The following is a 22650-nucleotide window of genomic DNA, read 5'->3' as shown; positions in this document are numbered from 1 at the left end:
AGTTCTCGTACATGGACTTCTCTTCTGTCTTGCAGCTGATGCCTTTTTCAAAGCCGCCATAAGCCTCATTCCAGAAGTTCCAAAGATGATTAACATCGATGGGAAGATGCGACCGTCAGAATCATTCCTTCTGGAATTCCTCTGCAATTTCTTTTCTACATTATTAATAGTTCCGGTACGTTTCGCCAGAAGAGCTATAGGTGATGTCCTTCTTTGATCAGCTTTCTACCTCTTCCCCCAAAACAGGGCTCGAACTCATGATCCCGAGATCCCACTTGCTCTGTTGACCAAGCCAGCCAGGTGCCCCCAAATTACTCGGTGTATTTTCCGTTCATTTTGTGTCCTGGGTGTATTAGTTGTGGTTCTCCGGGCGGTCTGGGGGCGCCACTTCCTGGTTAAGGGCTCAGGTCTGGGGACCGAGACGCCAAGGTTAGAATCTCGGCTCCCCCACCTTCCAGCTCTGTAGGCTCGGGTGATTGTGTCACATGTCGGGGCTGCGGTCTTCTCATCTAGGAAATGGGAATAGTGATAGTGTCTCTATCTCCGGGTTGTTGGGAGGATTAAGGGAGTAAGTCTGCCTACGTGATGAGAACAGCGGGCACACACTCAGCCCCGTAAAAGGTGATGGTGATGCTCTTTTGATGGCAAGTACTAGAAACCAAAACAAGGTCACCGAGGTCCAAGGGGACGTTGTTGGAAGCGTGCTGGGGTTTCTCGTGGGACATACTGGCGAGCAGTGAGTCTTGGGCTGGCAGGAGTCAAGGCCTCTCTCCAGACGCAGCGCCAGGACCCACACTCTGGCAGGGGTTCTTACTCGGGGGTCTGTGAACTCCCTGAGGGTCTGGCAGGGGCGACCATGAATTTAGATGAGAAGAAAAAAGTCCTCATTTTTACAAATCTCAGTGAATAAACTTAGCCGTTTGCTCCGCTGCGAGTTATGGAGGCAGCGAGCCACAGTAGTAGTGACATAGCTGGGACTTTGTCACCAGAGGAATCAGCCACATGTTCATATCACATTTCAGGTGTGGCCCATTTCAGACGATGGCTAATTAAATGTATTTACCAAGAAGTAATAGAACACGATATGACAAATACGTTGAAAGAATATTTTGACAAGTATATTTTAGCATAATTGGTTTCCTTTGTAGTCTTACATGTTTTATTTTCTGCATTAAAAACCTGTATTCTGAGGAGCCCATGGCCTTCACCAGGCTGCGACAGGGCCAGGCACAAAACAGATTGGCTACTGGTAGAGCCACATGTATGTAGGAATCCGGAATCCTTGTTAAAATAGAGATTCTTGGGAACCCCATTCCAGAAAGGCTCACTCAAGAGGTTGGGATTGGCCCCTGAGTCAGGATTTTTTTTAATATAATTTTTTTGTTTTTTTATTAACACATAATGTATGATTAGCCCCAGGAGTACAGGCCTGTGAATCGCTAGGTTTACACACTTCACAGCCTGAGTCAGCATTTTTGAAAGCCCCTGAGTAAGTCAGGGCTGGACGGTCCTAGGACCACTTTGACAGGAAGGAACTCTGCTCTCAGGAGTACAGACTACCTTTTTGGGGTGACACAAATGTTCTAAAATTGATCATGGTGACAGTTGCCCATCTCTGTGAATATGCTCACCACCACTGCTGTGTGCATTTTGAGGGGCTGAACTGTCCGGCGTTCGAATGGTCTCTCGGAGGAGCTGAGGAGACAAAAAGATCGCTCCATTTCCAAGTGTCCCAGCTGAGGTCCCAAGTGCTCCAGAGAAAGCATGGTATGGTCAGGAGGCAGAGCTCGATGCTTGACTCCACTGTTTCCAGATCACTTTCTTAGTCCTCTGTGGAATCACGTTCTCTTTTTTGGATAGTCCAGTTGTCAAGTGAGGGGACCGACAACGGTCCGAGTTCTAAGGAGCCAGCTGATGGATGTCACCGTTCACTGGTGAATTGGGCTGCATTTTCCATCTGCTCGTGGCGTTTTCTTCAAAATCACTGGAGCCTGGACAAAAGCCTGTGCTTGGAGTCAGAAACTTGAGGGCAGTTTGACCCAGTGACTCAGCAGCCCTGAGTGGCTCTGGGAAAGTTGTCTGATTGTCAGAGCCTCACTCGTCACCTGTCTGGAATGTCATCGGAATGCCCACCTGGCAGGGCTGCTGGGAGGTTGAATGAAACAACTGATCTGAAAGCACTTTGGGACCCAGAAGCTCTGTCCCTGGGGTCACGCACTGATGACCAGCGGACGGAAGCCAGCCCGCAGACAGGCTTTTTCGGCCACGTAATGATGGAAAACATTTGGAATGGATTACCCACATTTAAAAATTGGTAGATCACAGAAAACCCCAGATTTTCGGCTCCTCTTGAAAAATCAGATCCTGCAATGGGGGGCCCACATTCTCCGACCTCCCACTCAGCTTGGGAGAAGCATCCCCATTTTGGGGGACAGGGTGGGAGGCATGTGCCCTCCCTGCAGTTCCCATGGGTACCTCTGGATCCACTGAACCCATTTCTGTTGCTTCCCTGGCCCTGTAGGCATTCGTGGGAATGTACCCCAGGTCTCAGCAGATTTTCTTGTTCCCGGTATCAGCGGGCAGGCTTTTGCTGGGGTTTAGTAAAGATAATGAGATGAAGACTAGCCCCAGTGTGCCTGCTCACCCAGTGTAATTCCTGCAAGGGGGGGACTCCCTGTGCCTTTCCCACGTAGGGCACCCCAGAGCTGGGGAGCCCGTGCAGCTTGCCCGAGGCCACACAGCTGGTGAGCGGCAGAGTTGGGATTTGAACCCAGGTCTGTGCCACTGCCGAGCCCGTCCTGCACCCTCTTGAGCCTGAAACATTTACAGTGCACCTGATCTGCTCGAGGTTGAGCCTTAGCAGCTGTCCATCCCTCCCCTGGGACACAGCTAACTGCGGGCGGGCTTGGAGGTGCCCGATGTTCAGGCTGAAAAGCTGAGGCTGAGCGCTGCGTGGACTCCCGGGCCCGAGGATGGGCCGCCCCTGAGGCACATGTGTTGTGAGGCAGTTTAGCGTGGAGACAACCCCCGTATCCCACTTAGACCTGGTTCACAGCATATCCTTTCATGTCGCAGCTTTCAGTGTTTAATTTTTTGTATTTAATTTTATTGTTGTAAAGACATTTAAACTGAGATCCACCTACCCTCTGAGCACATATTTAAGTGTATGATACCGTCTTACTGACTACAGGCTTAGTATTGTATAGAGATCTCTAGAATATTCGTCCTGCTTAATTGAACCATGAAGCCCATTGATGAGTAACTCCCCATTTCCTCCTCCCCAGACCTCCAGCAGCCACCATCCCACCCTTTGGTCCTGTCACTGTTGTGGATGGCCTTATATAAGCAGAATCATGAGTATTTGTCTTTCTGTGGTTGGCTCATTTCACTTGGCCTGAGAGCCTCTGAGGTTCATCCATCTTGGCATAATTTTACAACATTTCCTTCTTTTTTAAGGCTGAATGTCAATCTTTCGTATATCACATTTTCTTTTTTTTTAAATTATTTTTATTAACATATAATGTATTACTTGCCCCAGGTGTACAGGTCTGTGAATCATCAGGCTTACACACTTCACAGCACTCACCATAGCACATACCCTCCCCAGTGTCTATAACCCAACCACCCTCTCCCTACCCCCAGCAACTCTTCGTTTGTTTCGTGAGATTAAGAGTCTCTTATGGTTTGTCTCCCTCCCGATCCCATCTTGTTTCATTTTTTCCTTCCCTATCCCCCAACCCCCTGCCCTGCCTCTCACATTCCTCATATCAGGGAGATCATATGATAATTGTCTTTCTCTGATTGACTTATTTCGCTCAGCATGTACGCTCTAGTTCCATCCATGCCATTGCAAATGGCAACATTTTGTTTCTTTTTTTTTATTTTTTTAAATTTTTTTTTAAAGATTTTATTCATTTATTTGACAGAGATCACAAGTAGGCAGAGAGTGAGAGGGAGAGAAGCAGGCTCCCTGCTGAGCAGAGAGCCCGATGTGGGGCTTGATCCCAGGACCCTGGGACCATGACCCGAGCCGAAGGCAGAGGCCTCAACCCGCTGAGCCACCCAGGCACCTCAAGATTTTGTTTCTTTTGATGGCTGCATAGTATTCCATTGTATATAGATACCACATCTTTATCCATTCATCTGTTGATGGACATCTAGGTTCTTTCCATAGTTTCGCTATTGTAGACATTGCTGCTATAAACATTCAGGTGCACGTGCCCCTTCGGATCCCCACATTTGTATCTTTAGGGTAAATACCCAGTAGTGCGATTCCTGGGTCCTAGGGTAGCTCTATTTTCAACTTTTTGAGGAACCTCCATGCTGTTTTCCAGAGCGGCTGCACCAACTTGCATTCCCAGCAACAGTGTAGGAGGGTTCCCCTTTCTCCACATCCTCACCAGCATCTGTTGTTTCCTGACTGGTTAATTTTAGCCATTCTGACTGGTGTGAGGTGGTATCTCACTGTAGTTTTGATTTGTATTTCCCTGATGCCTAGTGATGTGGAGCACTTTTTCATGTGTCTGTTGGCCATCTGGATGTCTTCTTTGCAGAAATGTCTGTTCATGTCTTCTGCCCATTTCTTGATTGGATTATTTGTTCTTTGGGTGTTGAGTTTGCTAAGTTCTTTATAGATTTTGGACACTAGCCCTTTATCCGATATGTCATTTGCAAATATCTTCTCCCATTCTGTCAGTTGTCTTCTGGTTTTGTTGACTATTTCCTTTGCTGTGCAAAAGCTTTTGATCTTGATGAAGTCCCAATAGTTCATTTTTGCCCTTGCTTCCCTTGCCTTTGGCGATGTTTCTAGGAAGAAGTTACTGCGTCTGATGTCGAAGAAGCTGTTGCCTGTGTTCTCCTCAAGGGTTTTGATGGATTCCTATCTCACATTGAGGTCTTTCATCCATTTTGAGTCTATTTTTGTGTATGGTGCAAGGAAATCGTCCAGTTTCATTCTTCTGCATGTGGCTGTCCAATTTTCCCAAAACCATTTATTGAAGAGGCTGTCTTTTTTCCATTGGACATTCTTTCCTGCTTTGTCGAAGATTAGTTGACCATAGAGTTGAGGGTCTATTTCTGGGCTCTCTGTTCTGTCCCATTGATCTGTGTGTCTGTTTTTGTGCCAGTACCATGCTGTCTTGATGTGCATATCACATTTTCTTCATCCATCCATCGATGGGCATTTAGGTTCTTTCCACATCTTGGCTACTAGGAAGAGTGCTGCAGTGAGCATGAGAATGCTGGTGTCTCGTTGAGATCCTGATTTCATCTCTCTGGATAAATACCCGGAGGTGACATTGCTGGATCCGAGGGCAGCTCTATTTTTCATTTTCTGAGGAGCCTCCATACTATTTTCCCCAGTGGCTGCATCAGTTCACAGCCCTACCAACAGTGTATGAGCCTTTTATTTTATTTTTTTTTAAAGATTTTATTTATTTATTTGACAGACAGAGATCACAAGTAGGCAGAGAGGCAGGCAGAGAGAGAGGAAGGGAAGCAGGCTCCCTGCCAAGCAGAGAGCCCAACGTGGGGCTCGATCCCAGGACCCTGGGATCATGACCCGAGCTGAAGGCAGAGGCTTTAACCCACTGAGCCACCCAGGCGCCCCTGTATGAGCCTTTTAAAAGGCCTTGATTCATTTTATTTGTTTAGGAAAAAAAAAATTGAAGTCAGTTTAGACTAAACAGACTAAATAAATTACCTGGCCCCCTTTATTGGTACTTGTCAATGCAGAAATAAACATTTCCCCAGGCCCAGCCCTCTCTCCGGCCAACAGTGCCAGTTTGGGAGCGTTCGGAGGCGTTCTGCTTTGGTGTTTTCCACGGTCAGCCTCTTGCTGGGCTGCAGAGTCGTCTGTGTAACTGAGCTGATGCATTTCTCTTACATTTGGTAGGACCCGTGGACTTCATTGAACAGGTTCAGCGTAACAGCTCACAGGCCTAATTTTGATTCAGTTGACACAGGCAGTGGATATGTTACTGGCATCCGTGTCCTGGCACAGATCATCTGGGACACAGCAGGGTAGTGTCTTTTTCTAGTCCTCATCGTTGTGAAGTGTCCCGCCGTGAGCATGACATGGTGTCCCAGTGCTGAGCTGCGTTTGTCCCGTCTGTTCCATAAAGACTTGCTGATCTGGGAATTCAGGAGTGAACCAGAGAAGTGCGTCCTCCACTCAGGAAGACAGACGCTAAGCAAACAAACACTTGGAACTATAGTTCCAATAGTATAAAGTCCCACAGAGAAATACAGGACTTCTGAGAGCCCAGGTTGGAAGGGAAGAAGTGTCCCAAGAAAGTGTCGCTAGAGTTGAGAGCCACAGGAAGACTGGTCATGGAGGGCCGCAGGGGACAGGAGAAGGCATTCTGGGCAGAGGGGGCAGCATGGGTAAAGGGCTTTGAGTGGGAAGGCACCCTGCATTGGAGGGACCAGAAGAGAGCCTCGGTGCTGAGGGCACACCAGGGGTGTGAGCTGGTGACACATGACAGGGTTGGCTCCTGCCAGAGTCATGTAGTTCCACAGACAGCTGGTTCCTGACATCCTCCCGACCCATGCTCATCTGTCCCCTGCCCTCCTGCTTCATCCCCACCCCCCTTTCCTGTCCTGCTCCTCCTCCCAGCGCCACGCCCCATCCTATCCCATCCCATGTTCTGGCTCCTTTTCTAAAGGGCTTTTACTGTTTATCATCAATACTTACATACCCCTGACAGTGAGCCAGCCAGCAGTTCACAAGTACTCCGAACGAGCCTGTTACTATCCTCATTTCACAGAAGCAGACCCTGGCAGAGAGAGGGCAAGTGACTTACCCAGGGTCACCAGCTAGTCATCGGCCAAGACCAAAGTTAAAGCCAGGATGTCTGTGCTCAGTGTGTCTTTGCCGCCTCTCATCTTAGCGCTCCTGGAAAATTAGTCAAAATTACCCTAGAAAATTCTAGGGTATGCCTTCCTCTGCCAAGGAATGACAGTTTTTTAGAAGATTTTATTTATTTATTTGACAGACAGAGATCACAAGTAGGCAGAGAGGCAGGCAGAGAGAGAAAGAAGCAGACTCCCTGCTGCGCAGAGAGCCCGATGCACGGCTCAATCCCAAGACCCTGAGATCAGGACCGGAGCCAAAGGCAGAGGGTAAACCCACTGAGCCACCCAGGCGCCCCATTAAGGAATGACATTTAATGGAGTGATTCCTGCAGACCAGAACCAGGGACCCAAAGGGATATTGCGAACAGTGGAAGCCAGGTCCCCTGTCTGTCCAGCTGAGAGAGGGGGTTGAGTCCCTCCCAGGTGTCCCTTGGGAGCTGCCTCATGAGTGTGGGTTTGCTCTGTCAGGGAGGCAGCCTAGGCAGGGGCCCCCCCGGGGGGGGCCCTTCCCCTGCTCACATTGCCAGTTGAATCCAGGACCTTTTGTTCTTCTAATTTTTTAAAAAGATTTATTTATTTTAGGGGGTGGGGGAGGGGCAGAGGAAGAGAAAATCCTGAATCAGACTTCCTGCCGAGTGCAGGGCCGGACACAGGGCTCCATCCCAGGACCCCGAGATCATGACCTGAGCTGAAATCAAGAGCGGGCCGCTTAACTGAGCCACCCAGGCACCCCTTTTACTTTTTTTTTTTTTTTTAAACCTGTGTTTGCCCTGCTTCAGTTGTTGGCACTGAAGCATCAAAGTACAATTTAAAAAAAAAAAAAATGTTACAACCACTGAAGCATGGATATCTTAAGGGAAAATTTTTCCTGGTACAGAAGGCTGGAAGTAATGCCTCGTCCTCAGTTACGAGCGAAAAGCTCATGGAAATAGCTTACTACAAACCTTTATGTCTCGGCGACCCCTTCTTCCCCACCCCAGGGAAGGTGTGCTGAATGGGCTCCCACTACAGTTACGACAGCCGTGTTGAAATGCTTACAGCAACGTTCAGATTACTGTTTCTTTCCAAGGCAGATCCTTAAATAAAAAATATTTTTGAACATCCACATAGCAGGAGAAAATAAGCCCAGTTAGAAACAGCTGTTAGCAAAGAATGGCGATAGTGAGCTGTCGGCTGAGAGCGACTGTAAATGGAAGGCAGACCCCGGCACGATGGGGGTGGGGGGGGGTCTCGATCACTCTAGCCTGGGGCCTTCAGACATCAGGGCATGGTGCATCCTCTCTCTTGGGGATATCCAAGCAGCAGTTCCTATAGATGTTAACAGCTGTACCCAGTCTCTCTCACCCCGCCACTGTCCTTGTCACTGTTGGAAGTGTTGCTGCTGTATCTACCGCCGTGGGATTCGGAGGTGGTGATTTCCCACCCATCTCGGTTCCAGCGTTTCTCATACTCCGCACCGGATTCAGAATGGTTGCTCACGCGTGTGGCTTCCCCGCAGCGGGCCGGCTCCGTCTGGTCCGAGAGGGGCAGTGTGAACGTTCCCGGTGCGGAGTTGATGCCCAGGAGCCAGACTGCAGAGCTCGAGCCCTGGTTCCTCAGTGGACCAGCAGTGTGACACGGGGCAGGCCAACCTCTCCGTGGCTCACCTGCCCTCTGTGAAATCAGGGGCTGGTCCTCATAGTGTCTTTCTGGAATGCAGAAAAGCTACCATAGTGACCATGAAAGTTCGCGATCGTTATTCGTCTCTGTCGCCATGTAAGCGCCTGGCGCAGAGAAGGTGCACCAGCCAAAATGCGTTCAGCGCCATTCGGGCAGCCCTGGCTGTGAGCTGGCAGCTCCGACCCATGAAAGTACTGGTCCTCCCGGGGGTTATAGGCTGGGACGAAAGGGAGAGAGACGGAAACCAATCAGGCCGTTCCCCGAAGGCATAAAGAAGTCCCTTCAAAACTGCTCTTAGAAATGTAATGATGATTTGTGACAGAGCCTGAGCGAGGGCTCTGGAGCCTGCAGGTAAGATGGATCTCTCGGAGGAACGGGTCGGGCCAGGCCTTGCAGGTGGATTTCAGTCCGAAGGAACGGCAGGGCCAGGAGTCCAGACCTTGGCGCATGAGCTGCCGTAGCGTCCCCTGCGCTTCTGTCGAGATCCGTGTGGGAGACTGACCCCTGGGGACCGCGTCCCCTGGGCTTGTTCCTTCCACTCTCCAACTGGTTCCGCCAATGGCAGGGACCGACTGCAGACTGGAAGGCAGGAGTGGAACAAGTTTGGGGTGTTTATCCCCTCACGCTCACTGGGCATGGTTTGGCAGTGGCTTGGCAGGACCGGGAGGGTGTCCCACTGGTCCCAGGAGCCATAATGTGTGGCTACCAGGTCAGTGTGGCGATGGTGGCAGGGCCTGGGCCCTCACCCCTGGCCGTGGAGGTCTGGAGGGTGTATGAAGGGGGAGAAACCCAGAATCATAGGTAGCCTGTCGGAAGGAAAGCCAGCTGCCAGCTTTGTGGCATCCACGACCCTCTTTCGGTTCATTTCAGCATCTTAGAAACACCATTCTCTCAACTCCGAGTGTCTCTTGGGTTTTTGCTCTCCCAAGAGAGCATCTGCGATTTAGCTGTTAATGTCACTGAACGCCCTAAAGAGCAATGCTATATTTAAGCTGGTGCCTTTGGTGGTGACAGTGATCATTTGGGGGGTGGGGAACTTAACCCAAAGTAGGTGGCTTCCACTGTTCCATCTGCTGCGAGACCCGCAATCTTGCTTTTGTAGTCGGAGGAGCAGGCCTTTGTACTGCTACACACATGGGAGAACAAGACTGTAATTTTGGAAACAGGCCATTAAGCTGACAGGTGACTTTGCCTCCTCCTTCCTTGCACTCAGGGAGGCTCTCAAGGCTCGTCTCCGCAGACCGCGCTGATCGGTGGCGTTAACAACAGTCTGTCCGGTTTCTCGGTGTTCGCGTGAGCCAGGCCCGTGAGCGGCTCGCCTCTGCGAAGTGGCTGCCACTGCAGTTCCTCCACAGCTGCGGACGGGAGGGACCTGGCCTTCGGTCTTCATGGTTTTGGGGGTTTTCTCCCCTCCTGATTCATATCTAGGAGTATTTATCCTTTATTTGGCTTTCCACTAGGATCATCCCGAACATGGGGTCCTGTTTCTTGTTCGAGAGCTTCTCAACGTGATCCAGGACTACACCTGGGAGGACAGCAGTGACGATAAAATCCGCATCTACACCTGTGTCCTGCACCTCCTCTCCGCCATGAGCCAGGAGACCTACCTCTACCACATAGACAAAGGTAGCGAGGTGCCCTCCTCCCAGACTGCCCCGAGCTTGACGTTCATGAACGTCCAGTGAAGTTTGTTTTATTTTGTTTTCTTTCACTTAATCACCTAGTTTTTTACCCACCAGGAACTTCTAGCCTGGGGCCTTCCTACATGTGCCGAAATAAGAATTCCCTGAGCAGATTCTTGAGCCCCATCCCACCCCTTCTTAATTAGGATCCCCAACAAGAGGCCTGAGAATTTTGTGTAGAAGAAACATCCAGAATCATTTCGACAGCCAGTCAAGTTCAGAGAAGCACTCTTTTGGATCTGTGCTCTCTCTGGTCCACTATAAATCACCTTGAAATGTGATTAAATATACACATGCCTGAGCTTCCTCGCTGGCCTGGCCCTGACCTCAGCCTCAGGTGGGACTTCACTCAGTTCCCCAAGTGATGCTGAGACTCCATGAACCCCTAGTTCAGATGCTCAGAAGGAGGGAGGTGGCCTTGCTCCCCCACGTGCTACCAGCCATTTTTAAGTTGCTGTTAGGAATTTGAAGTGGGCTTCTCATATCCTAGACACACAGGACAGTCCCAGTTCCAGACCTCTGCCTGTGGAGCCCAAGCATCTACCTGCTTATCAGACCCTCAGTTCCAGTGACCGGTTTCCCAGAAAAATGGTCCTATTGTTAAAAGTGCTTTGCCCAGTCATGACATACTTGGGGGTTTAAGCAACTGTCTCTCTACACTTGGAAATTTCAGGCAGCAAATTCATGGGAGGGCCTTCCCCTACGACTCTCAGAGGCTTCCTCTAGCTGGGACTAGGGGGCTAATAGTTAAGATGTAACTTAGGGAGGCTGGTCAACGTGTGGGATGACAGCTCCCACGACTTGAGCTTCTGCTGCATGCTGGGGACTGCACCAGACTCCACAGAGCCGCGTTCTGTGCTCACAGCATTGCAGAATGTAAAGACAGGCATCTGCGCCCCCACTTTCCATTCCAATAAGGGGAGACTCAGAGAGACCCTGCTGAGTTTACTCAAGGTCCTGTGGCCAGTTAGTGACGGAAGTGGAACTTAACAACCAGAACTGTGGGGCATGCCTCATGCTGCCTCCTCGATTAAAAAATAACAATGTTTAATTGAATTAGAACATGTTATATACATACATGTATGTAACATGTTCTGAGAATTTTGTGTAGAACAAACATCCACAGTGCCATCACTGTGATAAGCTCAGTGACTTATCACATGGCAAACACACCCCAGTAACGCCCACCCAGATCGTGCCCCCTTCCAGTGAGCTCTCTTACGGTTCACCACTTTCCCGACTTCTAGCCTTGCACTTAGGTAAATGAAATGGTTGAGCATGCATTCTTTGGGTCTGGCTCCTTCCCACTCTTCTGTGAGCTTTGTCTATGTCACGTGTAGCTGAAGTTCTTCCTTTTGCATTGCTGTATCATATTCCATCATGTGACTGCACCAGAATTCATCCATTCCCTGATGAACATTTGCATGTTTCCATCGGTTCTGGTTCTTGCCGTGAATATTCTTGGACAGGTTACGTTTCTGCTGGCTCTGTGCCTACAGGGGGATCTGCTGTTCTTGGGACTTGCTCGTGTTCAGCTTTGGCAGATAGCGTCTCACAGTCTTCCGAAGTGGTTGTACCAAATGACATCCTCACCAGGCATGAGTGAGGGTCCCCTTGGTTCCCTCTGTGCAGTCAGTCTTTTTCATTTTGGCTCTTCTGATGAGTGTAATTTGCATTTCTTTGATGGCTAATGAGATTTAGCACCTTTTCCTTTATTTGTTGGCATTTTTATTTCCTCTTTTTTTTGCCAAGTGCACATTGAGGACTTGCAACTGTAGAGCGACTTCTGAGGACCAGGCACTGATGGGGAAGTGCGTCTGCAAACTTCAGGCTCCGTTAAAGGGGCAAGCAAGCCCTCTCCTGTCTCCTGCCTTCTCTTCCCTCTTCTTCTGGAGCAGATCCACTTAACCCTCTCAACTGTACAGCCAGACTGGGGGTGAGAGCGCTAGCGAAGGGAGCGTGGCTAGGTTTGATAGGAGCCTAGCTTTTAGATTTCTAGCTTTTAGAGAAGAAAACGAAGGGATGGGTGGGGTTTTTTTTCCCTTTTTTCTTGGCCCAGCTGTGTTTACTCTGCATAATTGTGACCTGACAGTTGTCCTAGTAGGAGAGAGGCCCTGGGGGCCGGAGAGAGCCTTTGCTTCCCCATCCCTTTCTTATTCTAGGCAGCCTCTTAATGTTGACACAGGTTAGAACTTCGAAGAACTAGGGTCACAACTTTTTTGCACTTACAAAGGATGCCTTTGCTACTTTGTTTCTTGATCAATAAGACGGCATTGTGAAACCACCTAGAGCAAGACCGCAGTGCTCCCCACCCAAGCCTGCAGGAGTATGGGCGTGTTTGATGTGGAAGGGAAGGAAGCCTGTGTGCCGAATGTTTACTTCACATGCACACAGCCTCGATCTGGTTAGATCCCGGGATCCCCTGTGAATCCACTGTAGCCCCTTGGCTGCTCCACACCATCTCCCAGGCCCTTGAGACACTGAGGGTCATGATCCCAGGGCCAGACAGATTCAGGGACTCTGGGCTATTCATAGTGGCCACTCACCAGGGATGTCATTTATCGCCCTCGTAAGAGCTGCACCTGGTCTCTTGGGGCCACTGTACGCACTGGTCTGACCACCTTCCGAGATTCAAATTCTCAAGATTACCCTTTCCTCCCTCCATCACCACCAAGTGTTAGCATGGAAAACTCATCTGCACCATTTCCCTTTTCCATTTCGTCTAGTGAATTTAACTTGTAGAGCTTAGCCTAATCTTGCTAATTCCTGAGTTCCATCCCAGGCCTAGATTTTAGGGTCCCATAACCCCTTGTACCACCCCCTTCTGACACTCGGTACGTCCTGTTATGACTGCCTCTTTGCCAGTGTGCCTGTCCTCGTGGTCCGTGGGCTCTGTGAGGTGGGGACCGAATCAGCCTTGCCCCCCTACTGGGTCCCCAGCTCCTACTCTGGAAGCTGGTGCAGAGCAGGCCCTCATGCGGGAGGTGCACTGTGTGTGTGCACAATTGTGCATGCACGTGTGCGAGAGGAAGTGATCAGCCTGCCCTGAACACACCCCGGCCCCTCTGGGGAGGAAGCCCTGGGGTGTGTCGGCCTCAGGCAGTCTTAGACCTTCCTTCCCTCTTCTCCGGTGCTGAGCTCATCAGAAACAGTAGATTCCAACCGGGAGTCAGCCTGAGAATTCAGGCCAGGACCTAGCCCGGCCGTCAGCGGTAGACGTGAGAAATTCCTTCGCCGCCGCAGCTCCGCGCCCTGCAGACTCAGGTGATGGTGAACGGCCGAACCCCGTGCTTCACCAGAATCACAGTCTCTTACGTTCTTCTGGGAGAACAGCTGTCATCCTCTGAATGTTGTGACACAGTTCCGTGCACGGGCGGTTCAGAATTGGGTTAGAGATCACCTTTGGACAGACACTGGGAGCAAGGAGACTGCTGGGGAGCGGTTCTTATCTGTAGGCAACGTGTCTGCAGTCCGTTTACAGCCGCTTCGCCAGAGAACACCGCGTGTCTGTGTGTCTGTACGTGTGTCGTGGAGCGCACAGCTACATGTTCAGTGTACTGCTTTCCCGACCTTCCGGCAGCCTTCAAAATAAAAAGCAAGAGTAGTTGTTGTTCTTGAAATAGCAACTAGAAATGTACAGAAGGCCTATCTGAAATTACTTTATCAATTAGTTAACTGCTGTGTGCTTAGACCAGTCCCGTTCTCTGGAAGGTTCGGGGCTGATGACAGGAAATCATGAAATTTAATTTTTTTAATTAAAAAAATTGGTTCTTAAGCAGCTGTAAAGTAGGGAATAGAGATGTGTACACGTGTCTGGGCTCTACTGAGGATACTTATGTCACTTTTTAAAAATTAATTATTAATAGTATGTTATGACAATAGTATTGTGTATATGTGGGAATTAATAACTATAGATCATATACTTTTATTATTCTCTTAAGTATTTAATACTGTAACAGAGCATTTATTTTTCTGATTTTGATTTTTTAAAGACTTATTTGAGAGAGACTGTGCATGTGAGGGGAGGGGCAAAGGGAGAGGAAATCCTCAAGCAGACTCCCTGCTGAGCACAGAGCCCGATGCAGGGCTCGATCTCACAACCCTCAGATCATAATCTGAGCCAAAACTAAGAGTTGGACACTTTACCGAGCCACCCGCCAGGCGTTCCTGTTGGATTATTTTCTTAAAATAAATAGCTTAGAGTCCTTTCCCCAAGTCAAAGATACAGACTTTTTGTACTAAGGCTTTTTTTTTTTTTTTTACATTTTCTAAAGATTTGTAACATACACATAGTAATAAAATAAAGTTTACCATTTTAACTATTTTTAGAAAGTTCATTCAGCTTCACGTATATTCACAGTATTGGGCAACCATCACAACTACCCATTTCCAAAATTTTTTTCATCATCCCAACAAACTGTACCCAGTAGACAGTAACTTCCCATTCCCTCCCCCTTCCCCCAGCCTGCAGTGACTCCACTCTGCCTCCTACAAATCTGCCACTTCTAGGGCCCTGTAGAAAAGGAATCCTGCAGTATTTGTCCTTTTGTGCCCGGCATATTTCACCTACATAAAGCTTTCAAGATTCATTCACGTTTTAACACACATCAGAATTTCTTTTTTTTTTTTAAAGAATTTTTATTTATTTATTTGAGAGAGAGCACAAGCAGGCAGAGTAGCAGGCAGATGGAAAGGGAGAAGCAGGCTCCCCACTGAGCAAGGAGCCAGCAGTGGGGCCCGATCCCAGGACCCTGGGAACACAACCCAAGCCAAAGGCAGTCAATTACTTAACCAACAGAGCCATCCAGGCACCCCACTGAATTCCTTTTTATGATTGCATGATATTCCTCTGTATGGCTAGACCGTACTTTGCTCACTGCTCTGGTCTGTTCCATCAGTTGACTCCAACGACAGCCTGTATGGGGGAGACTCCAAGTTTCTGGCCGAAAACAACAAGCTGTGTGAGACGGTGATGGCTCAGATCCTGGAGCATCTGAAAACCTTGGCCAAAGATGAGGTAGGTGCCCTTGGCCTGCCCCCTACTGCCGCTCGCTCTGATCGCATGCGTTTCCAGGGGGTGTTGGACATAGATCCATTCTGGACAGGAAACTGGTTCACGTGCGCGTCGTGTTTCTGTGCGGACTGATCACTGAGCGCTCCATCCAGGGCTTTCCCTGTACTGTGTGGTCACTCTCTGAAATGCTCTGTGTAGTTCCGTTGCTTGCCTCTCCCAGCAGAATGTAAGTTCCGTGGGGGGCTAGGATCTTGCAACATGAGTCTCAGGGACCTCCCTGTCTCTGGGGCCCATGTACTCTCACCCCAGCATCCCCCCACCTTGAGCAGAGGCTGGCATACAGCTAGGGCTTCATCAGTACATGCTGAATAAATGGCCTGTGCTTTGCACACTTCAGCGACCAGTCTGAAGTGCAAGTACTGTGTCTATTCTTATTGGACAGAAAAGGAAACTGAGGCTCTGAGAGGCTTCTCCACAGCCCTGGGTTTCCTCTGGTGATAGAACAGGGTAGCCACCCCGATCCCCCAGGCTGAACTTGGAACCACTGCATTGCCCTCCTCAACCAAGGCCTTTCCGCTTACCTTGTGAGAAGTGGCGTATGGTTCCTGTCCCACCACAGTGGAGGTTGTTTCTCCAGCCTTCGTTATGTGAGTGTAGAGTTGAGGACTCTTCATTTATCATTTCACTTAATTCTCCCGACAGACCAGTGAGGTGGGAACAGCTGTCCCTTTACACTGTCCTAGAGTGGTAGCTGTGCAATATGGCTGAGGCAGTCTTCTAGAACCCGTGTTAACCATGAATTATACGGATATGCCAGATGTTGCATCTTGTATGTTTTCAGAGGAGTTTTTCCATACTCTCCATGTAGTTAGATGATAGCTAATTTTCATTTCCATGTAGTGCAGTCTGTATACCTACCTGGTTCTCTTCCCCGCTTATGCCAACCGCGGCTTCCCTTTTTTGCAGCTGCAACACAAACATGTGGGTGACAGATGGGTCCCAGAGGCCCGGTCTCAGGCTTGGCCAAGACAGTTAGTTGTTCAGACCTAGGCTCTTCTCTGAAAGTGTGTTCAGGCTGATTGCTGTTGTGGAGTTGGGGCCTGTGGGAAGGGGGTGGAGGTTGGCAGTGCCTTAGGAGTCAAAGCTGGTGCCTGACTTCTCTGCATTCTTTCTGTGGGTCACCTGATGCCTAAATTTGTTTCTGCCTCCGTGTGCTCCCCTGGGTCTTGGTCTTCACTACTCCAGGCCGTCTGCTTGAAGATCCGAGCACTTTGATTTTTTTATTCCCACTTGGCAAGAGACGACCTGATAGCTCAGTCCAGATTTCACCCTGGCAGGCCCCGTTCTGTCCTGCTGTCCTGCTCCTCACTTCCCTTTCCCCAACCTGAGGCAGATTTTGGACTATTTCCCAGTAGCTTTCCAGCCTTCCCCTTCCCAAGGTTCTTCCTAGGTTTTTGCTCTTATATCCCCCTCCATCAAACCCTTTGAAGACAAAATAAGATCACACTGGATTTTAAGTTTAATTCATACTCGTTTCTGGGGTTATATGAAATGCCACCACTGTCCTTAGTCTTTCCCCAGCAGAAAACCACAAGAATATTGTATAGCTGTGGGCATACAAATGTATGACGTACATGTGTGCTCTGGATTCCCATTATCCTTAGGATAGTCAAGCAGGTGCTGGAGCGAGTTGTATTTTTTCTAGACTCCATCCTCCAGTGGCCCCTGCCAAGTTCAGGGCCAGCCTTATGCTTAGCAATAGGTCCCATGTGCATCATAGTGCACTCTCTGAGGGGAGTGTGTGTTGGTGTGTCCCACCAGCCTAGGGACCTTTCTGGATGCAGGGCTGCAGAACTCCGGGGAAATTAACACATGGAGGACATTTGGCTATCAGGGGAAAGGGCAGAATCAGAACCCCAATTTCTCTGGGGAAACTGGTTTATCAAACCAGTAACTATCAGAAGAGGCAATTCTCCCCCAACTAAAGGGCCTTTTTCAAACATGAGCAAACTCTTAGGGCTGAAGACCCAGCTTTTTTTGGTCTCTGAGTATTGGTAGTTTTCAGGGGCGAGCTCTTTCTACCCCTCAGGTAGAAATGGGGTCCTTTACCTTCAGCTCCTCTGCCCTAAAAAGTTCTTCTTAGGCACCTTTTCCTGATTTTTAAAACCATGGTTCTGGCACCAATTTCTAGCCCAGGGACCTCTCAGAGCGGTACTATTTAACAGGTAACACCCAAGAAAAATTTGGCACATGGCTTGAAAATACATTTCTTCACCTTGACCTGATGCAGAAGGCTAGGTTTGGTGGCCACCTACAGCATAAAGGACCATGACCTAGAACAACCCCCAAGCTCACAATAAAAATCAAGCGGAGAACTATATATAGTTGTGTCCCACTACTGGGACAGTCTCCCCTTACCCCGCTGCCATGCAGTTTCAGTTACTGGGGCCAACTACTGTCCAAAAGCAGATTCTCCCCGCTCCTGACGTCTAATCAGGTCAAGAGCAGCCTAACACGACGTCACAGTGCCTGTGTCATTCACCTTATCTCATGGAGCAGTTATTGTAAGAATGAGTACAGTACAGTATTTTGAGAAACATTACCATAACCTTGATTACAGTATGTAATTCCCTTTTGTTAATTTCTTACTGTGCCTAATCTATAAACTGTCAGAGGTATGTATATAGGAAAAAACAGTACCATATAAGGTTCAGAACTGTCTGTGGTTTCAGGTGTTTACTGGGGGTCTTGGAACATATTTCGCATCTGGGGGGCAGTGCTGGGATTGTATTTAACATTTATGTCTCTTTCTCTTGGAGGAGGGGGTATTGATTGTAATAATGACTCTGAAACAGGATTCTGAAAAATAACCCAGCAAAGTTGGAATTCTTCCAAAGAACATTTCAACTCCCATAAATACCGGGGACATTCAGTGAAAATGTCCTTCCATATATGCACATTTATTAGAAAAATATGGGTGGACCGAGCTAAAACGGAACATACCATCCTTCATTTTAACAGTGCAGTGCGAAAGTCAGCATCGGCAAGCAGGTCACAGCAGGGGCCCTGCAGACAGGATCAAGTCTGGGACCTGGGAAGCAGGGGTCAGATTTCTCTACCAGGTGGAGAGCAAAGCTTCATGCTGTTGAAAACCCCCCGAGTGCTGATGCCCGTCTGGAGTAGGTCATTTCTTAGTGCTGGAAGCAACCCTGCTTCCAAAATTTTCTCCAAATCTATAAGAAGGGGTTTGCCACTTTACTCGTGAGCTTGATGAAGTTGTTTGTTTAGGTGGGGTGAAGCTGGGAATTATGCCAGACCCATGGAGCTTCCTGGAAATGACAATTCTCATAGGAAAAGAATGAAAAGCTCATTTTTATTTGAAACCTCTGGAGAAGAGGAGGAGGGGGCTCAAGGCCCTGATTTAGTTTTCATGTGTTCATGGTTTGGGGGTCTTTGCATGTCAGCTTGCATGACTTCTCATCCCTCAGATCTGTCGCTAATGGTTTCACTTTTAATAGGCTGTGCATTTGAAACACATGTGGATTGGGGTTTTGGGGGTAAAATGCTTACTGAGAAGATACAGAATAGAGAAATAGCTAGTTGTTAGATATTGTGTCCCTTGTCTTTTAAAAAATCTCTCCTACTTCAATGAAATGTAGTTAAAGGACCTCTCTCAGGGGGAGACTCTTTTAGTTGCATTTGAAATAGAATTTGTTTTAGTTTTGTCCTGTAGATAGAAGCAGAAAACGTACCCTCCTGTTGTCCTAGCCATTAGATGGGGGCCGGCTTAAAAGGCAGGCAGCAGGCTGGACTGAAACCCACAGAATGCTGGTCTCGGCCCAGGTTCCTGGTTGGGTAGAATTGCATTGTCTGATCAGACAAAGGCCCCCAAGCAGGCAGCCCGCAGCCACTTAGTGAGTCTGTGCCTGGAACATGCTGCTTTTCTCCTGTGGCCCGCAGGCTTGGGCAGTGCACAGCATGACCCCACTCCTTGATGGTCATTTTCAGTCAGTTCTGCTTCTTCTGGGATTGTCACCAGGCCAAGGCTCACCTGGTCCTCCAGTGGAGGTCTCTTATTGCCACTCAGCCCCTTGCCCAACTGTGCTTAAAGCTGCGCCTCGACAGGTTTTTTTTCCTCCACAAAGAGACTTTAAATTCTCACTTGGCTAAGGATGGCAGGAGAGATTAAGTTGGTTCAGCAGAGTCTGGCTCCCGTGACGGTTTGTGGAATGATGGATGGACAGATCGATGGTTAGAAGGTTGGTTCTGTCTACCTTGAGTAGTTGAAAAAGCAACGCTTAGTCTCTTCAGAATGTGGATTCCTAATGTGATGCTAACACTGGGTCTGTGGGAATATTTATGAAGCTGGAGTGGGACATGGGAGGGTGTGGGCGCAGGCTTTGGAGTAGGATGACTGGAGTTCAAATCCCTGCTTTGTACTTACTGTGCTTTATACTTACTAGTTGTGGTCCGTGAGCAACTCCCCCAAAGCTTTCTGAGCTTTGAGTGTATCTGCAAAATGGGAATTCCTCTTGCAGCCTTAAGAAGAAAAAAAAAAGGCACAAACTCAACAGCTTAAAACATTGATTTATTATAGCAGTTTGGGGGGTTGGCACTGACAGAGTTTCACAAGGTCAAAATCAAGGCATTGACTGGCTTCTTTGGGGTGTTGGCAAATTTGAGTTGTATGCAGTTGTAGGACTAAGGTCCCGTTTCCCTGCTGTTGGCTAGAGGTTGTTCTCAGCTTCGAGAAGTTGGCTGCGGTTCCTGGCTTTTGGCCCCCTTCCTCCATTTGAAAGCCACCATTGGTGGTTCATATCCTCATGCTTCAAATCTCTCTGATCTCACCCCTTCTGCCTCCTCTTCTGCTACAGGTCTTTCAGAAATTTCTCTGCCTTTTAGGGCTCACAGGATTAGACTGCGCCCGCCCAGATAATTCAGGATTCTCTACGGTCCATAACAGGTTACATCGCACAGTCCCCTCACCTCAGCACCCAGTGTAATGCTTGAATAAGGAGGGGTTGGGATCCTTGGGAGGCAGTGGCTGCATGCGCCTAGCTGGTAAGAGATGTGCTTCCCACGAAGATTTGCTGTGTAGATTAAATTAGATGAGCTGTGTAAAGCACAGAGCAGAATACCTGGCCCACTTTAAGGGCTCCTTTCTCATCTGCTTTGCTGGACTCACCGATGTTCTGCGTTGTGAGCCAAGGGCATCTAGCAGGCGCGCAGGTCAGCTGTCCAGGGTCCTCATGGACACGCGACAGAATCTGGCTTGCTGGTTAGGTCCACCTGTTCACTTGGCCCTTCCCACATGGCTGTTTACTTCTCAGACCTTGCTTCCTTTCTCCAAGGCCTGTTGCTGAATTCAGGTTTGGTCTTTTCTGGTTAGGCTTTCCTTGTTTGGGTACCTCTAATCAGTGGCAAGATTTCATTATTATAGAATAGTTCTTATGAAAGCTGGGCCTGGGCCATTTATGGGGAGCTGTCATTGGTCTTTATTTCTGCCCTGGATAGTGACCATAACTCTGGGTAGCTAGAGGATACATCTGAAGGACATTTGATTGTAGCCTTTCAGTTCTCATTTGTACTTGAAAGAAGGCCTATCACTTGCTTCTGTTTCCATTTCATAAGTAATACCCATGTAGGAGGCACAGAATGAAGGGCCTTTAATGCTTCATCTCATTCCTCACCTACCCTATGAGCTGGCATTGCCTTACTCTCCTACAGATGAAGGTGGGACCTGGGAGGTTAAGCAGCTTGCCCTCCAGACGATCCATGGTAGGGCTGGCATCAACGCTGCACCCAGCCTGAGCCCCACTGCCAGAGGGTCATCTCTCTTTTCTATTTCAGGCTCTGAAGCGCCAAAGCTCGCTGGGCCTTTCCTTCTTTAATAGCATCTTGGCCCATGGGGACCTGCGCAACAACAGACTCAACCAGCTCTCTGTCAACCTGTGGCACCTGGCACAGAGGCACGGCTGTGCAGATACCAGGACCATGGTGAGGCACTGGGAAGGCATGGGGGTCCTGGTGAACAACATAAACCCACTGGCTAGAGCACAACTGGCCTCAACAAATCCTAGTCTCCCTTCTTTTTATGCCCACTGATATAAAAATATCCGCTATTCCTGGTCACACCACAATCTGACTTTATAATCTAATAAGTTGTACTTAGAGACTTTGCTTTCTTTCATTTTTTTAAAAAGAATTTTACTTATTAATGGGGCACTCAGTCCCATGGGTGGCTCAGTCAGTTAAGTGTTTGCCTTTGGCTCAGGTCATGATCTTAGAGTCCTGGGATGGAGCCCTACACTGGGCTCTCTGCTTAGCAGGGAGCCTGCTTCTCTCTCTTCCTTTGTCTGCTGCTCTGCCTACTTGTGCTCTCTGTCAAATAAGTAAAATCTTTTAAAAAAAAACTAGAGCAAACCAGCACAAGCTGGGGGAGTGGCAAAGGGAGAGGGAGAAGCAAGCTCCCACCTGAGGGGGCTCAATCCCAGGACCCTGAGATGACTTGAGCTGAAGGCAGACCCTTAACTGACTAAGCCCCTCAGACACCCCATACTTTAAAGACTTTGTTGCTTTCTTCCTCCTCCTTTATCCTTTAAGACTTTACCTGTAAGAAAGCTTGAGCTCACAATATGGTTGATTTGTTGGCTCACCGGTGAACCAGAAAGGATACTGATCGTTCTTTTTCCTCCTAGGTAAAAACTCTGGAATACATCAAGAAGCGAAGCAAACAACCAGATATGGGTCATCTGACTGAACTGGCCCTCAGGCTCCCTCTGCAAACAAGGACCTGACTGGGACTGTGAAGCTAAGTCCAGAAAGACCTGCTTTACTTTTTTTTGTTTTATTTTTACATATACGAATTGGTTTAAGCTTTGACCTCTGCTCAGATTATTCTGACAGCGAAGAAGCAGGAATTGTCAGAGCATTAAAATCCAATCTTGTTCACAAAAGTAGCAGTGTCTTTGTACAATGGCCTTGAGATCGGCCTTTATCAAGAAACAGAAGAATGCAAGTAATGTCTGTCATGTGTGTATGTTGTTGTTTTTTTTTAAACTAGAAAAAGAACCTTGAAATGTGTCTACTTTTAAAGAGCCACTGTTACCTAATTTGAAGGCCTCAAGTCTGGAATTGAATGTTGTCTAAACCCCCATAGAAGACTGACAAAAGGTAGATGGTGCCATCAACTTTCCTATCAGAAGCAGTTCTTGATAGGACTTGGAATCTACTGGTGTACACCTAGCCCTCGGCAACACACAAGACCAGGGGCAGCGGCTCAGGCGTATATGGTGCCCCCTGGCCACACGGCAGTGCGTGCCCAGCCACAGCTCCAGGGCAAACACAAGCACCACTGGCAGGCAGCCCCACTGCACCCTCTGGAACCCCTGGGAAGATGGCAGAGTAAGGAGGTGCTGAACTCACCTTTCCCACGGACAT

The 22650-nt window shown here is 48.6% G+C and overlaps 1 protein-coding gene across 2 annotated transcripts in view; it reads left to right on the top strand.

Moving 5' to 3' along the window:
* The window catches only part of LOC111156031 (chromosome unknown C16orf62 homolog), a 116968-nt gene extending 94736 nt beyond the window's left edge, over window positions 1-22232 (top strand). For both annotated transcript variants that reach the window (XM_022516590.1, XM_022516591.1), the window contains exons 27-31: window positions 36-175; window positions 9975-10140; window positions 15095-15213; window positions 21061-21207; window positions 21909-22232. In XM_022516590.1, coding sequence (XP_022372298.1) covers window positions 36-175; window positions 9975-10140; window positions 15095-15213; window positions 21061-21207; window positions 21909-22007 — 671 coding nt within the window. In that variant the 3' untranslated portion in view covers window positions 22008-22232. The remainder of the gene's footprint in view (window positions 1-35; window positions 176-9974; window positions 10141-15094; window positions 15214-21060; window positions 21208-21908) is intronic.
* Window positions 22233-22650: the final 418 nt, after the last annotated feature.

This window comes from Enhydra lutris, unplaced genomic scaffold, assembly GCF_002288905.1.
Source record: "Enhydra lutris kenyoni isolate GAN:26980312 unplaced genomic scaffold, ASM228890v2 scaffoldscaffold45, whole genome shotgun sequence".
Taxonomy (NCBI): Eukaryota; Metazoa; Chordata; class Mammalia; order Carnivora; family Mustelidae; genus Enhydra; species Enhydra lutris.
The sequence above is the reverse complement of the archived record's forward strand: the minus strand, read 5'-3'. Positions and strand labels throughout refer to the sequence as shown.